A 17,339-nucleotide genomic window follows, 5' to 3' on the forward strand; every position below is an offset into this window, starting at 1 on the left:
CCCTCCCTCATGTTACCGAAACGGTGTTTGATAAGTCAGTTGAAACGAGCTTTTTATTCTTTTCATTTATTCTTCCTCTCTTTCATCTCTCTCACTAGACTTTGGCAAACGAGGGTTAGATCAAACCTATCTTAACCCCTAAGGCCCAATTCGTTGAAGGGCTTGAGCCTTGTTTCCAATTACAAGACTTGGATTGACATGCAACTCAAGTCCAATATATCGTACATCATTTATAAATTAAAAACAAATAAAATATTTATCGAACCCTCCAATCAAATTTCTTAATAATTATGTTTGGGGATTTCTTTTGATTAAATAAATTTGTACATTTGCATATATTGTATGACAACACGACTTCAATGGTTTAATAGGTAGAAAACATAAATATCTTCTTTATTTGCTCTTCAACCTATAAGGCTGTAATGTTTTTGAAGACATTCTTGATAATAATACAAGTCACAGAAAAATAATAAATAAATTTCACCGAAAAACTTGAAAGAGCTTTTTGTTGGCCATTCTTCTAGTGTAAAAAATATTGATTCAAAAAATTACTGTTGGACCTGCAAGGAAGAAAAATATTTGCAGATGTTAGCAACTTAGCTTTCAATTGAATAAAATCATATCATTAAGATTAAGGTTACCTGGAAGCGCTTCTTGTAGAATTCCACCAGCTCTTTTGTATCTGTTTTTGTCTGCTTGTAGGCATCGATCTTGTTCAGCTCCTGCTTATGGATTGCTTTTGTTATTATTATAAATTATTTTAAAACTCTCTTCAAATAGATGAAGTTATTCCTGCACAATTGGCAAAGAGCAAAAAAATGATTTTTCAATGTACCTCGATCCATGCTGCTAGTTTAGGCCTGCCTTCTGTAATGTCAAACTTATATACCTCCGATAAGAAGATCTGGAACCTTTCAACAAATGGAATATAGGCTATGTCTGCCTGAAGATCACATAATTTCAGTTGTAAATCAGAATGATACTCAAACCAGATAATAATAATAATAATGACAAAAATTTTCAGAAAAATTTCTATGCATATTCAGGCTAACATAATCGAGAAGTTCACATACCAAACCAAACTGACCAAGGAGGAATAGGCCATCATCAAATTTATTAAGAGCATTTTCCAAGCAATCAAAAGCTGCACCTGTTCCAAGTTTCCAAATTTTTCAGTTCAGTCTATATAGAAAAGCCCTAACCATGGAAGTACAACACATTTCAAAATATGCCAGCTTCTTTTACAGGGTCTCCTTTGAATGAAGTATACACATCCCTGTTAAATGTATCAGTGTAGATTAATAATTCTTCACCAAACTTCTTTTTGTCAGGATCCTACATTATTTTATGCTTGACAGATTAACAATTGATGTGCACATGTAAAAACTATCAAAAGATCCCTTCAATAATTCCCTTAAAAAAATGAACAGAACATGGTCATGTCTATTGAATTAATTTTCAGCTACATTTTTGTGCAAAAACACGAGAATTTACAAAAATGAAAGAAATCTATCAAATCCACAAAAATTAGTAATAGAAAAGAGAAATGTTTTCACAAGAATCACCTTGTTGACAGAGTAAACTTTTTCTGCGTACCAAGCAGGCCTGTCTTGAAGGTTTAATGGAACTAACTTAATCTTGTTTTGTAATCCCTGCAAACCAACAGCCCAACTTATTCCAAAGAAAACAGTAAAAAAAATATTAATAAAATCAAACAAATAATTCTAGAACAAAAACAAGATTAAAAAAATCATTAAAAAGTTAGAATACTAAAACAAATACCTTATAGTTTCTGGTGATCCACACTCGTTGGGCAAATGGACATGTGTAACAAGTATACAATCTTAACCAAAAAAAAAAAAAAAAGATTAACACCAAATGACACAATTCAGAAAAAGAAACTCAACAATTCTTAAAAAAAAAAGAAAAATATTAAAACCTGATGGTTCCATCAAAGAGAGGCGGCTGTTCATGTCAGTTTTTTCTTCATGGCTTCATGCAGTTACTTCCATGGCTTAATGGTAACTGCTTAATGCAGTTATTTCTTCATGGCTTAGTGGTCTGTAACTCCCATGTATTATGGTTTATAACTCCCATGCCATAACTCCACAAGTTGCGTAGCATTCTTGATGGTAAAATGCTTTTTAAGGCTATAAATAGGGTCCTTGAGTGAGTTTTTTCTACAAGTGAAAACATACACCATTCTATGAGAAAAAGAGATCACCTGGAAGACGAAACTTGCAAGCAATTTCCAGAGGATTATACTGCATCAAATCGTCGAGCAATGGTTGGAGGTTAGTGTTTAATATTTCGCAATATAATTTTGGTTTCTATCTTGCATACTTAATATTTATATGCTTAGATAGATACCATATACATGTTTTTACATTTGGTATCAGAGCTATTTTATGCCTCTGCCTTGCTTTGATTTGTAAAACATGCAAAATTTTATGTAATCCCGAATTTCTTTAGAAAGAGAAAGTTGGCTGTTGACATTTTTTGTTTAAAATTTTTATTTAGATGAATTATACATCAAAAACTGAGAATTTTGATATATGGAACGTCAAAATCAGAGTTTTGTAGACTGATTTAGAGTGCAAAATGTATACGGGTCTGTCGACCCGAATCTTGACCCGGCTAGAGGTCAGGGACGATCTTCAGATGACATGTCATTTGCTTTTGGTTTCTGCAGATGACATGTCATACCCATCACTTCTGTCTCTTTTGTTATGCACTACCAGCCGACATGACATCTGCATTCATTTCCAGCGGATGACATGTCGTTCACTCAAAATCTAAAAATCTACTCCAGTCTCTCGTCTTGAACCCAGACCATAAGGCACAAGGTTTTGAGTGAGACACTTGCCGCTCAGCCAATTTCATTTTCGTTGAGAATTCAGGACATCGTACCTTTTTATATGCTTTAGTTTTAGTTTTCATAAAATTTTTAGTGTTTATTAAATAATTTAATATTGTTTAATTTTATGCATAATTTTGGTTTAAATGAAATTATACTTTAAATAATTTCTTAAGGATTATATGCATAAAATTAGATGTCATATGATTAGTATAATATTTGATTGATCATAGAGTAGCCACAACATCTTTGATTATATCAAAGTTATACATGAAGTATCATGAGATCACATTTACTTATATGACATCAATTGTAATTAATCAATGTACGTATGATAAATTTTATCCCATAGAAATTTTTATTATATTTATGTGATTAATTAGAATGAAATAACAAATTATTTTTCTTAATCTACCCACATGAATTAAGAAAAAGAATATAATTTGGTAGTTTTATCATATGGTTTATATATTTATATATAAACCTATTTAAATTAAAAACTTAACCCACAGACAGTTTTTATGTTATATGGTTTATATATTTAAAGCATGTTTATACATTGATAGAACATGATATTACTTTTGATAGCTTCAAATTTAATGACTTAAGCGTGTATATTAATATTTATTTGCAGTTATTCAACCTGTGAATTTCTCTGATAATGTATGTGATGTTCCTATTTTGAGTGGTGACAATTATAAACTTTGGAAGGAGAGAATTTTTCTCCAATTAGGGTGTATGGACATTGATTATGCTATTAGGAAGGATGAACCACCTACAGCTACAGAAACTAGCACTCAGAATGAAATGGCCCTGTATGAGCATTGGGAGCGATCTAATCGCTTGAGTATGATGTTCATCAGGACACGCATATCTACTAGTATTCGTGGTTCAATCCCTGAGTGTAATAATGTCAGACAATTACTGAAGGCTATTGATGAACAGTTTGAGTCTTCAGATAAAGCACTTGTCAGCACTCTAATAACAAAGTTTACATCAATGAAGCTCACTAGTATTAAAGGTGTGCGTGAGCACATCATGCAAATGAGGGATATTGCGGCTCAACTTAAGGCTCTTGAGATTGAGATGTCTGAATCTTTCCTGGTGCATTTCATTTTAAATTCTCTTCCACAACAATACGGACCTTTCAAAAAATGTAAAAACATGTATATAGTCTCTATCTAAGCATATATATATATTAAGTATGCAAGATAGAAACCAAAATTATATTGCGGAATATTAAACACTAACCTCCAACCATTGCTTGACGATTTGATGTAGTATAATCCTCTAGAAATTGTTTGCAAGTTTCGTCTTCCAGGTGATCTCTTTTTCTCATAGAATGGTGTATGTTTTTACTTGTAGAAAAAGCTCACCCAGAGACCCTATTTATAGCCTTAAAAAACATTCTACCATCAAGAATGCTACGCAACTTGTGGAGTTATGACATGAGAGTTATAAACCATAATACATGGGAGTTACAGACCACTAAGCCATGAAGAAGTAACTGCATTAAGCAGTTACCATTAAGCCATGGAAGTAACTGCATGAAGCTATGAAGAAAAAACTGACATTCTCCCACTTGGTCTGTAACCCATCAATCCACATACTGAAGTAAATAAATAAAATACACGAATCATGGCGATAAGTCCTCTAAGAACGAGTATTATCTTCCATGTATCACGATGTATTCATTCCTCTATAACTTAATGAATAAACCTTATGTTTATTCTGGGTCCAAATTTGATTATTTTCTCAACCAAAATATGCACATAAAATGAGAAAACTTAATCAATTGAAAAACTGAATAATTTTCTTATAGAAAATGTATATACATCAAATCACATGATGGAACCAACTCCCATCATTATTACAACATGAGACCAACTCCCATTTTCTCTACATGATCCTTAAAACTTTTTGGTGGCATGCCTTTTGTCAAAGGATCGACAATCATCAATTCAATGCTGACGTGTTCAATGACCACTTTATTTTCTTTTACAGTTTAGCCCTGGAATCCAAAACTGGAGGAAGATCTTCTGGCACACTATCAAGAAGACACGAACATCATCATCATCATCATCATAATTGCGATCATAATTGAAACAACGACATAAAATTGAAGATGAAGAATGAGAAATCCTTACGCAGTCGACATTAAAGTCAGTTTTTGAAGCGTCCGAAAGCTTTAAGTGTCTAGTGCTAATTTGCCACTGAAATGAGTCTCAGTTCTGAGTGAGCCAGGCGCGTGGGAGTTTATATGGGAGGATTAGGTGAAGTTAGATCCTGTGAAGTCGCGAGCAGCGACGTATCATGTACTTGAGTTTCTAATGGATTAATCTAGAATTAGGAGAATATAATATTTAAATAAATCTCATGCAAAATTAAAAAAAGGTTTAATTGTACTACGAGAAGTTTTAATTTGTCCTTTTTTTAGCAGAAAAAGAATTTTTCAATTAAAATTAAAAAAGAGATAAAATAAGAATGAAAAATATTTTTACAATTGAGAACAAAGTTATATATGTCTCATCTTCAGTCTGTCATATTTTTGTCATTTTATATTAATATATTTATTTAAAATATTAATATATATAGTTTTATGTTATTTATATTTTTCAAATTTATTATGTTTTTTGTTGTGTATATTAAAATGGTTAGCATATGCTATTTTGTGATATTTAAAATAGTTAATAAACTATTATATATTTAAATCCAAAATACATTAAAATAATGCATCTAGAGATCCCAACCAAACTAAATATTAATTTATGAGACATGCAAAAATAGATAAGAGACAAAGAACCAATCTTATGTATCATTCTTTGTCTTTGCCGAACTAGACAATTCTTAAGCCACCCACTTGTCTCATTTGCCTTCTTCATTAATGTTTTCTTGACTTGATTTGAGCTATTTCATGGTGAACAAATACAAAACTAATAAAGTTTAATATAATAAAGTATATGATTAAGCTAATACAAGAGTAACTAACACGTGATTAAGTAAACAAGTAATTTCATTGTGCTTAATTGTTAGACGTAGACTCAAGTGAGCGTATTGTACCCAATAGAATGGTTTGTACCCAATAACAAATACAGGCCGATTGAGATGATAATGGTGCATGGGCTTGGGTAGTGTTGATGGGGTTTGAAGTATTGGAGTTTAATTGTTAGTCATGGACGGGCTCCATATTACAAATAATTATATCTTATTTTATTATGGTCAATATATTGCTCAAAATATATATTAGGTGGGAGTTGGTAAATGAACCAAACTTTGGGTGGGAAAAAATCTTTTGACATTTTATTAAATATACATTATTCATAAATTTATACCATTCATCTTTCAATTAATTACCAAAATAATATGAATTTATGCAAAAAAAAATTATTGATATGTGCATCCAACTTTAAATATCTAATTCCATATTTAATTGATTTAATATGTTAAATATTATTTTATTTTTAATTTAAAATCAATAACTTATTATTAAAATATGTAATTAAATATATATAGTTTTATATTTTTTTCTTTTCCTTTCTCGTATGTCAAGCTTTTAACTGATATGTCCCACCTAATATTTGACGAAATAACATGTTTCTATTAAAAAAAAAAACTCAAATTCTTGATTTTCTATTAAAATTAACAATTAGTTTAATAGATAAAAAATATTTATATTATTTTATTTAAATATCATTATATATAATATAAATAAGATATAAGTATTATTTCAAAGTTTAGCAGAAAAAGGGGCATTTTTTATTTTATTTAAATATATATTTATAATTTTAATAATACATTTACACTCTTTAAAGTTTTAAACCGATGGATGGGCACAGATAAATGCTTATATAAACAAGAGTTCTATCATAAAAAGAATAATATTATGTATTTTTTATATGTAATTTAGACATATATATGATATATCATTATTGATTAAATGTTATTTTATTTTTAATTAAAAATCATCTAATTACATTATAATATATTATTTATATACTTTAATTAGATACAAAAAATATATACAAATAGTTTTATTATTATAAAAAGTTTTAAATTAAATAATTATCTTAGAAATATTATATATATATATTTATTATATAATTATATATATATAGATGATATATTATTTTAAGTTTTTAAACTTAATATTAATTTAAAATCACTTAATTATAAGATAATATATATATCTAATTATTCACTAAAAAAATGTGAACACATAATTTTGTTTTATTTTTTAATAAAAAATAAATTTAAACATAAAATTTTAAAATTTAATTTAGAGATATTTTAATAATAAAATTCGTAATCGTGGAAGATTTTTCCTATACGAATAGGCTACATCATGATGAGAACAAATATCATGGCAAGGCATCGAATCACACGGCTTGCATTGAAACATCGAAACTCGACACTTTTCCTTTTATTTGCTTTCGACGTTGTCTTTTCTCATATCCTCTTTTAGCTCTTGACTCTTCCTTCGTACGCTCAAAGCTATTATACGTTTCTCTCACACATTCGATGGCAACCATCACAGACAAACTCACGGCCGTGAACAACACTGGCGCCGCACCATCCTCACTGGAGGGAAACCTTGAAACCACTGTGAACACCACAGATCGGGTCCAAAACACTACCGTCGGGGTTAAGAAGGACGGTGAGGATTCCAAGGCGACAACCGTCGCTGCCCCGGTCACCGATACTCAGAAGAAGAAACGCCGAGCTGAGCGTTTTGGTATGCCTGTACAGTTGTCTGAGCAAGAGAAGCGTAATTCACGAGCTGAAAGGTAACGAAATCTTGTAGGTTTTGTTATTTAGGGTTATTAACTTTTGCTCACTTTTGTAATACTTGATTGTTTGAGTTGATGTTTCTCATTGTGGTTAGATTGATGTGGGCCTTTACGATAGAGGAAGAATTATGCTTTAGTGCTTTGCTATTTTGTCCATTTTGCTATGTTCATGATGCAGACGATGGGTTTTTAGAGGAACAGCCATGCTTTTAATGCTTTTCCATTTTGTCCGTTTAGCTATTTTCTTGATGCAGACCATGGGTAATTTATTTACATGTGAAATCTCTGATTCTCCCTCGGGATTGTTTGGGTCTGTGCTTGTTGCATATATTTTGAACGAACACTGAACCAGATGATACCTGTATAATGGATTCAAATACAAATATATTAAACTATAACTTCCAAATGTATATTGGTCAAATTAACATACCATGATAAGTATTGATCTCTTTGTTTTCTCGATTTTCATCTTGTTGAAAAAACGATAGGAAGGAAGCATCATAAATAGTGTAAATGGTGTGGAATTTTGTTTTATTAGTGATAGACGAATTTGTATGTATTGTCACAACATTTTCTTTTTCGGCTCTTTAACTAAGCTACTCAAGTTTGTGTGTTGGTGGTGGTATAGGTTTGGAACTGCAACCAAGACAAGTGCATCAGAAGTATTGAAGACATCAGAGGAATTGAAGAGAAAGGCTAGAGCAGAAAGGTCTCGTTCTAAGCTAAATTAATGTGGTGGAAGAAGTTGAATTTCAGAAAATTTTGTTAGTTTTCTCTTATTTGCCAATCCTGTTGGTTTTCAGGTTTGGGCTTCCTGTGCCACTTTCAGCTAGTGACGAGGAGGTAAAAAAGAAAGCTCGGCTTGCCAGGTTTGCACCGTATTCCAAACCAGACTCTGTGGAGGAAGACAAAAGAAAAGCAAGGGCCCTTCGGTATGTTCTTACTGTGAGATAATGTTTCTCTCATGTTCTCTTGGTATATCATTTCTTAAATGCTTTATAGTTGTCTTTATTGGTACAGTCAAGGCATATATGTTTGCTTGAAAGTTATAACTGACACTGCTATTTTTTTTGCAGTTTCTCTGGATCTTCATCCAGTTCTGTCTCACAAGTAAATGGACAGGGAAATATTGAACCGGTAAGGCCTTCTTTGTGTGATGTATTTCATGCAAACTCTTTGAATAAGAAACTGTGGTGTAATTTTTCTTTTTGTGGATATGCTAATATTTCTCTTGTTCTTTATATCAGGAGGCAGCTATTGCTGACAATGCTGGTGGAGGTGCCTAAAAAATTTCTTACAAAATTGCATGTTAAGGTATGTTTTGAGAATGTTTTTGTAGCATTTTGCATTGGCATGTACTGTACTATTAATTTGACTGATCTTTCTTTTCGATTTTTGAATGATATGGCTTATGATGTGGGTGGTTGGGTGGGCCTGGTATTTGCACATGTAGTTTATATTTTATTTGAACCACTATAATTTTCCTCTTTTTAATTTTCATTGCAGGTCTAGGATTCTAACTTCCAGTGATTCCCCTCAGCATTTTTTTGTACCTATATCAACTTCCAAGTTCCAGTACTACATCCTTTGATAATTTTTTGCGGAGCAGTTAAACAAGATTTTGTGCTAGCTTTATCTCATATAAATCAACTGTAATATCAATCAGCTGCTGAGGCCTAGAGTGATTAACATCTACCTCTAGTATTTACTTATCTTAACATCTGCTAAGAATTCAGAATTTCTGAAGTACCAACTTGGGAACATTTTTCTTTTAAAATTCTTATTTTTCTATTTTCTCTTGAAATGAAGGTGTCTATTGGAAGAAATTACCTAGAGGTAAGTTGGTTCATTTGACAGCCTTCCTTGAATATTTAATTGATGTGTCCAATGTCAAGATATCCTTGTGAAGTGTGATTTTAGATCTTGTGGGAATTAGGCATAGGAAGTGAAATTATGGGGTTGGGATCTTTTGATCGTATGATATGAGTTTCTAAATGTACTATTTTTCTTTGTTAGGAACTAGGAACCATGTAATTGTTTTCCTCTACTGAATTAAAGAATGTAGGCATTTATCAGGTAAGCTGGGTTTGACTTTTTGAATATTGTAATATAATTTCGTTTGGTAATTGCATATGGCGTGGTTGTTGGTGAGTGTTCTGATCAATAGGATCTAGGGTCAGTCTTCAATATGTACAATTTGTATGAACAAGTATAGTCAGCTTGTTTATGGATCAGTTGTATTTATTGAGAGGGGTTCTGCTAATGAAGTTTGTGTGTCATGCATTCATTTTAATTGTAGATTATCAATTAGGTTTTCTCTCATCTATGTAACTTTCAAGCAAAATTCTATCAGAAAACGTCAATGATGAAAAGAAGGGTAGAATGTTGAGGTGTTTTTTGTTTTTTGGGTCCCATGTCATCTGCTCACTGCTTGGTAATCATGGCTGAATGGTATTGGTTGCTATGATCTATATTTTGATGCTACATTATCAGTGCAGTTGCTGTATTGGATTAGGGGTGAGATATAAGAATGTCTACTAGTTGCCTGTAAGTGAACATCAGAGGTGTTTTTAATGGGTTTAAATGATTTGAAAGAAGGCTGGTTGAAAACCTTGTCAGAATATAGTAATTGAAATGTGTTGTGTACTTCTCTTTTACTATTGATTGAAAAGAACCAAAATTCACCTGTTGTGTTCCAAAGGTGGAAATAATTTGCAATCCTGGTACTTCAGAATTCTGATATTTCTTTTTTGTTTTAAGTAAATACTAGCAAGGTGGTTGGTAATCTTTCTTTGGTTCGCAGGGTGAAGTGGAGTTGTGCAATGAAAACTGGTTTGTTTTGTTTTTCTGGGTTTTTTTTTTTTTTTTTGAATTAATTGTAAAATGTAGGAATATCAAGTCGAGGTTGTATGGATTTTCTTGATGTTTTTTTGTTGGATATTATTTTACTGTTGGATTTACTAACATATCTGAGGGAGTCAACTATTTCTTGTTCTGCATGAATTGTTGTTTATTAAGGATTTGTAATGCATTTTGTGTTACTCGCTTAAATGTTAAGTATGCCTGTATCGGAGCAAGAATTAATTGATTAATGGTTTTTTGGCAAAGCTTGGTAATGGGTAATATTACCTTTAAGGGCGTTTGATTTTGGTAAAATTGTAAAATTAATTAAAAAATATTTTGAAGATAAATTGTCTAGATGATTATTAAATATAAATTTTTTATTATATTCGATAAAATTGACATGTATAAATAATTATTATGTTTGATTATAAATAAATAAAAAAATATAAATATATTATTTTATTTATTATATGAAAGATTAATAGATATAATTTTTTTATATTATTTATTATTTTAATTAAAAATTGAGAATAATTTTGCTGAAAAAATTTATTAAATAGAGATAAAATAATAATAATAATAATTAAAATTATTATAATAATTTTTTAATATTTAAAGTGAATATAGTAATTAAAGTATTTTTTATATTAATAAATTAAATAAGGTTAAATAAAATAATAAAAAATAAATTATCAAAAAAATCTTTAAATTTTTTGATCAAACGGGTCTTCATGCCTTATATTTCATATTCTTTCCTTGTGCTATCCTTTTCCCATTTGTTCTAAAAAGCTCAATAATCTCTGATGTCTTAATGGTTACTGTTGGCATCTCTTCCTCTGTTTTTGGTCTTAATTATCCCCATCAGATACGAAATCAACAAATTGACAATTGATGGCACAAAGCCAATGAAAGAACAAGTCAAGCCACTGAATGCACCCCAACACGTGGTTTTAAAATTTGAATCGGAGCAGTTGTTTTGATTAGTTAAACTATTATCCAACATAAAAATGGTTTTGGTTCATTAAACAGTTTGACGGGGGTTCATTATTGAGATAATCACATTTAGTTTATTTTAATGTTAAAATGTATAATAATAAATTATATAAAATTGTTTGAATATTATTTTTAAATGATTAATCGGTCCGAGTATCAATCAAATAGTTCGATTATTGGTTAGATCGGATCATCTGCTCCACCGGATTGACATTTATGTTAATTCGGAAAACATAGTCCCAACAACCTCCTCATGGTCTTCACACAACAAATCTGTCAAAGAATGCTCTAACAACCCATGCAACCAATCAATCACTAATCTCACAAGCCATCAACATCCATCCTCAGAGTTATTTGCTTTCATACCATCACCAATGAAGACTGAATGGTCCACCATCACCAACCCTACACTTAACAATTGAAACCCATTTTACTCATCAAATCTTCGACATGCCAGACAAGTATTTTCTCTCCTTGGTGACCCTTCAGCACTGCATTTTTTTAGTTACTAGGTAAAGAAATTGATACGGAAATGCATTGTGACTGCGAAATGATTCTTAATTAAAAATTACATCAAACTTCAAAGTCTTAGATAACTTAAACATGGCATCAATCATAAAAATGCCTTGAGCTACAGCTTCACATGATGCAGAAGAAGATAAAAGAAACTTATATCTACACCTTACATATCTCGTGCTTCTTCCCCAGGAAGAAGAGAACTGTTGTTCCAATGCAGCTAATCTCCTAATGGAAAAGTAAACTAACCCACAAAAGTCTGAGATAAAGCGACAAATCTCCTAGTAAGTGGATGCAACTCTAGAAGTCTGCAGATAATGAGTGATTAAGGCCTCCTCTTATTGAAAAGGGTGAGCTGCATTTGAAGCTTTTATCAATCAAACAGGGATGTAGATATACAACTATCACTGTGATATCGTCGTGGAAATGTCTTCGCACCCCTCCATTGATCTTTTTCAGGTCTGAGTACCTCATTTCTCTTTTCTTAGCTGCTACTTTTAGTGCAGCTTTAATTAGTTTCCTAGCAATTCCCTGCATCAAAGTTGACAGGATATTTTGTCAAGGTTGTAGCTTTTCCAATGGTACTATCGGAGTGCTGCTATAGCAATGCCGATTACAGGAGAAAGAACTTACATTCCTTGGATAGATATGGACAATGTTGACAGCCTCCTCATTGCTAAGATGCTCCCATAGACCATCAGAAGCAAATATGAGAAATTGATCTTCTGGGCTGAGTTTGTGTACTAAAATTGATGGCTTTGGACTGAGGATTGGCTTGTTGAATGATTCAGGCAGTCTAAACTTATCTGCTAGAGGCTCTTTGTTGAACTCTGCCTTCTTTAGATACGCATCACCGATGGATCTTGAGATCTGAAAAGCCAAGGAGAAACCTGATTCTTAATCCTCTTTAAATCACCTGCAGTCTCTAGTTACAGCTAGGAGCTATAGCATTACCTGTATGATGCCTTTCACACGCCACACTTTGTGCTTCAACACGACAATTTGCGAGTCATCAGGGTGCAATGACCGAAGCTCGTCTCTCTCAGAATCTATATTTGCATTGTGCTCCATGGATACTTGTATAGCAGAAACATCCTTGGTGCTCCTTTCAGCTCTCCCTAATACTGCTCGCGAATCCCCGACATTCGCGATGTATAAGACTCCGTTGCATATCAACCCCACCAAACAACATGATCCCACTGATGCCATTTGAGGCTTACTCAGCCACTGTTTCCTCACTAGGGAGAGAAACTCCTCTTCAGTTGCTGAGAAAGCCTTTCGGATCACATTTTCTGAAACCTCACAGTGCTCAGAAGTAAACTCTACATCAGTAGAATCAGAAAGACGAGTTAACATAAGTATTTTATCATCTAATTTGAGAAAGCATAGCAAAGAATGAAGAGGGAGCGCCAACATACTCTTAAGATTGAGGAAAAGGTTTTCATTGATAAATCTTGCAGTCTCAGGTCCTCCATGTCCATCATATACTCCAACAAATGTTCCATGAGGACCATAATTTATAGAACTCAATGGCCCTGATTCCAGTTGGCCTTGATCCTCCAACACACTATTGGCTTGCATCATAGCCATTGAAAATTCACCACAAACATGTTGCCCCAAATCCTTATACCATAACAGACCATCAACTCTACCTCTATCTTCGTCTTCAAAAGATGACTTCCAACAAGGTCTAACCATTTTCAAGTACTCACTTGACATCTTTAACATCTAATTCAGAATTACATCATCCAAATGTTCATCAAAGCTTAAAGAAAAGAAGAAACAACAGCACTCTCAATCTAAGGTCCAAGTTTATGTTTTGACTTCGTAGTCACAACCTCAATACTTGAAACTATATACCTACTAAAACCAGACACATAATAAGTAGAATTCTCAGAAGAAGGCCAAAAGGGTATGGGCTAAATGAAGTAAAAAGTGTATCTAGGGACAAGAAGGCAATAGTTTTTATGTAAGTTCAGAGTATAGGGAGTATGCTGGTGGTGTATACCTTGAATCTGGGTTTAAAATGTGTTTGGTCCCTCCCTCTGTGCCATCATATAGGGAACAGACTTAGCTGTAAAAGAACATAAAGATTTGATATAAGCCTCAATTTGGTCTGACATCAGAGAGACCAAACGGAGCAATGGATAAGAAAAGGGTTTGGAGTTATTTGGCAGAAGATCTTCAGTTTGTTGTCGGATGAGATCCAAGATGGGAAATAAAGAGATTTTAATTACAAACTTACATTTTTGTTCATCTTTTTCTTGTTTCTCTCTCGTGTCCTTGTTTTTTATGTCTTTGTGACCAAGTGAGTTCCTCCAATCTTTTTAATTCCATGGCTGAGGTTTTTTCATCTCAACCTTTATTAGCAATAATAAACCATTTAAGGCGCTTTTTGCTCATCTTAATAATCAGAACAAAACATTACATACTTCTCCATGGATTTAGGAGCTTAAGACACCACCATATCTTATCCTCTTTTCTTGCTCATTTCGAGTTTCTACTTAGACTCTTTCCTCCTCCATTGCATGTTTTTCACTCAATCTAGAATTTTTTTTCTGTTACACACTTACAACTTCCATCTAGAAGACATTACTGAGCTAAAATTTCCTACTGAACTACCTATTAAACATCAAGATCTGCAGCATGCTCCACAAAAGAGAGCCACTGGATGGCCAAGAGCCATAAGTTAAACTCGAAATGGGGTGCCAACTGGGCCCTGTGTGCCGGTGAAGAGTGATCAAGTTTTTGGTACATGCACTACAACTCAACATACTGCCATGTTTCACCAACTGGGTCTGTAAATTAATCCAAACTTCGCTTGTTTCCAGGACCATCCATTCCCACAATCAAAAAATGCCCACCGACTCATCAGATTCAGGAGCATTAATGCTTTGATCAAGCGTTTGCTCGTTAGGACGGATCTATGGCTACAAGAATGTGATCATTTCCTGCAGTACTGAGATATCTTTCTCAGTTCCAGAGGATGGTCTTTCCATTTCATGATCTCCAACTCTTTTGGAAGTTTTCCCAATATTTTTTTCACAATAGATAAGCAACAAATAAGAGAAACAAAAACCTCAACTCTGGCCAAAAGAGTGACTTCAGAGTTTAAACAGTAAATCTATGTTTTCGAAACTGGATTAAATGTATATAGTGCAAGTGATAGATTGTCAAGAGAATGTCTTTGAGCCAATTGTCATAGCTGTGTGTTTTGATGTAGTCTCATATTTCTTATTAATAAAAATGACAATCCTTATTTAACATTGTATGCATAATTACAATTTAAATAAATATTCTTAGAATGATTAAACTGTGATGAGAGGTGTAATGTGTATCAATTGATTGTGAAAATCTTCTGTTTGTATTAGATAATTGTTCTTAAAACGTATATAATTATGATATCACCTTGACTAAAGACACATACAATATAGTTAGAACTATCATAATGTTGAATTATACCACCAAAATGTGGTAACAAATCTCATATGTCAAAGTTTTTTATTGATAATTTAGTATAATACATAAGTGTACATAATAGACATATCTACCAGATACAATTATCAAGAGGATTTCATATGAATGGTTATTTCAGTATCTATAAAATAAATCTTTTTAACAAATGATGATATATTTAATCCTTAAACTTGAGATTATTAAACTATTTTATGCAAAAATTAATATAATTTGACACAAATATAACGTAATCCAGATAGAGAATTCCCATGCTTGATAAAGTATTGAATAGTGCATTAATTGTAAAAATGGGGAAGCATCTTATATTAACTTTACCTGATATATGTGCCCAAATAAAAGAAAATCAGTTCATAAAATATATAATTCACCTTTGGAAGTAGCTTGGTTGGATCAGCTCTTGCTTTTTTGGTGCTGACCTTGGCTCCAAATGCCCACTTAGCTACATGAAATGAAATTATAAACCATTATGATTGGGTTTGGTCATCAGTCTCAATTGAACAGACGGATTTTGGTTTTAAAACTTTGCTTAGGAGGTGGGAAATACAACTTAAGCCCATGATATTTGGGAGGAGGAATGATGTGCTTGGTACAAGAAAATCCAATCTCAATCCCCACCACACATCCTGGCCAGGTTGGGTTGGGACTCTCTTTATTGAATTTAAGAAGCTGTAACTTGAAAATGCATCATAATATTAATCTTTTCCGCGCTTTAAATATGATTACTTTCAGAAATTCTGTGTTCTATTATTGGGGCCTCTTCAAAGGTTTGAGCCCCAATAATAGAACTGGGCTGGCTTTAAAGACTTACTCTTGAGCATTCCAAACCCATCCTGTTTACAACTGTCCTGGGCCCTGGGTACTGCAAATCTCACAACAGTCCACACTGAAGATGACTTTTTCTTCTTTTGTAAATTTTAACGATGTACAAACAATGTATACAAATTTATATATAAATAATAATATATCATTATATAATTAGATAATTTTGAACTAAAAATAAAATAATATCTAATTATATTATGATATATCATCGTTTGTATACATAATACTATTCAAATTTTGCATCAAAAAAACTTAAGTTTCCCTATGGACATATTTCTCATAATTAGGGGTGTAAGTTGAGTTGAACTCGATTTGAGTGATGTTCAATTGAACTTGAATTTAAAGATGATTAGTTTGGTAAGTTTGCAAACTCACGGTTCGATTTGAGTAAAATATATATTTGTGAAAGAGTTTTAAATTTTACATTAACACTCATCAAATCTTATTCCTACACTTTAAGTATACGAGGTAATCGATAAATATACAAGTTATGTGGTTAAAAATAATAAGATTAAAATAAAAATTTTAAATTAAACTCAAATTAATTAAACTTGTTTTGAACTGAAATTTGAATTGATATTTTATCAACTCAACATGCTCAAACCCAAGCTCAAAATTTTCTAAAATAATTTAAATATTGATGTATTCGATTATATAGCCATTGCTACCATCATTATTATCGCCGCTATCACCACCGCCATTGCCACCACTCTAGTGGGTGAGATTTAAGCTATATTCCATGAAGTTTTTAATAGGAATGACAGCCTCTGAGCTGGGAGAGGTTAAAGTAGTTGTCCTACCCTAGATGGGAGTAATACTAAAATGGCAGAATCAATGACAAAAACAGGTAAAAGTTTTCTATATATGAACAGAAAGATGGCATACACCTCAACAAGTGATGTTATTTGTAACATACATTGCTGGCTTGAGGATTAGGAGATACACTAACAAAAACACTTGCTAATGTTGATTTTTACACTCAATTTTAAGTATTTAATTAAATATTCAGATATATATATATATATATATATATATATATATAT

At 32.2% G+C, this 17,339-nt stretch overlaps 2 protein-coding genes and 1 pseudogene across 2 annotated transcripts; 1 reads left to right on the forward strand and 2 right to left on the reverse strand.

The window, feature by feature from the left end:
• Positions 1-357: 357 nt before the first annotated feature.
• On the reverse strand, positions 358-1,974 carry LOC123202212 (annotated as a pseudogene).
• A 5,283-nt stretch (positions 1,975-7,257) lies between these two features.
• LOC123202475 (protein MODIFIER OF SNC1 11-like) lies at positions 7,258-10,647 on the forward strand. The gene is made up of 6 exons (XM_044618431.1): positions 7,258-7,641; positions 8,273-8,353; positions 8,448-8,576; positions 8,721-8,781; positions 8,892-8,958; positions 9,151-10,647. The coding sequence occupies exons 1-5, from the start codon at positions 7,376-7,378 to the stop codon at positions 8,928-8,930; spliced, it is 576 nt and encodes a 191-aa protein (XP_044474366.1). The 5' UTR covers positions 7,258-7,375; the 3' UTR covers positions 8,931-8,958; positions 9,151-10,647.
• A 1,367-nt stretch (positions 10,648-12,014) lies between these two features.
• LOC123202476 (probable protein phosphatase 2C 38) lies at positions 12,015-15,342 on the reverse strand. Its single transcript, XM_044618432.1, has 4 exons — positions 13,416-15,342; positions 12,952-13,319; positions 12,631-12,867; positions 12,015-12,528 (listed from the first exon to the last, which is right to left on the reverse strand). The coding sequence occupies exons 1-4, from the start codon at positions 13,723-13,725 to the stop codon at positions 12,298-12,300; spliced, it is 1,146 nt and encodes a 381-aa protein (XP_044474367.1). The 5' UTR covers positions 13,726-15,342; the 3' UTR covers positions 12,015-12,297.
• Positions 15,343-17,339: the final 1,997 nt, after the last annotated feature.

The sequence above is a fragment of the Mangifera indica genome, chromosome 18 (assembly GCF_011075055.1).
Source record: "Mangifera indica cultivar Alphonso chromosome 18, CATAS_Mindica_2.1, whole genome shotgun sequence".
Taxonomy (NCBI): domain Eukaryota; kingdom Viridiplantae; phylum Streptophyta; class Magnoliopsida; order Sapindales; family Anacardiaceae; genus Mangifera; species Mangifera indica.

Bases quoted from the DNA above. Each gene is read 5' to 3' on its own strand.
- LOC123202475 (XM_044618431.1), top strand. From the start codon at position 7,376: ATGGCAACCATCACAGACAAACTCACGGCCGTGAACAACACTGGCGCC. The intron at 8,577-8,720 runs GTATGTTCTTAC...TTTTTTTTGCAG, and splicing joins AGAAAAGCAAGGGCCCTTCG to TTTCTCTGGATCTTCATCCA. The intron at 8,782-8,891 runs GTAAGGCCTTCT...TCTTTATATCAG, and splicing joins GACAGGGAAATATTGAACCG to GAGGCAGCTATTGCTGACAA.
- LOC123202476 (XM_044618432.1), bottom strand. From the start codon at position 13,725: ATGTTAAAGATGTCAAGTGAGTACTTGAAAATGGTTAGACCTTGTTGG. The intron at 12,868-12,951 runs GTAATGCTATAG...TTGGCTTTTCAG, and splicing joins GTGTGAAAGGCATCATACAG to ATCTCAAGATCCATCGGTGA. The intron at 12,529-12,630 runs GTAAGTTCTTTC...ACTTTGATGCAG, and splicing joins TCCATATCTATCCAAGGAAT to GGAATTGCTAGGAAACTAAT.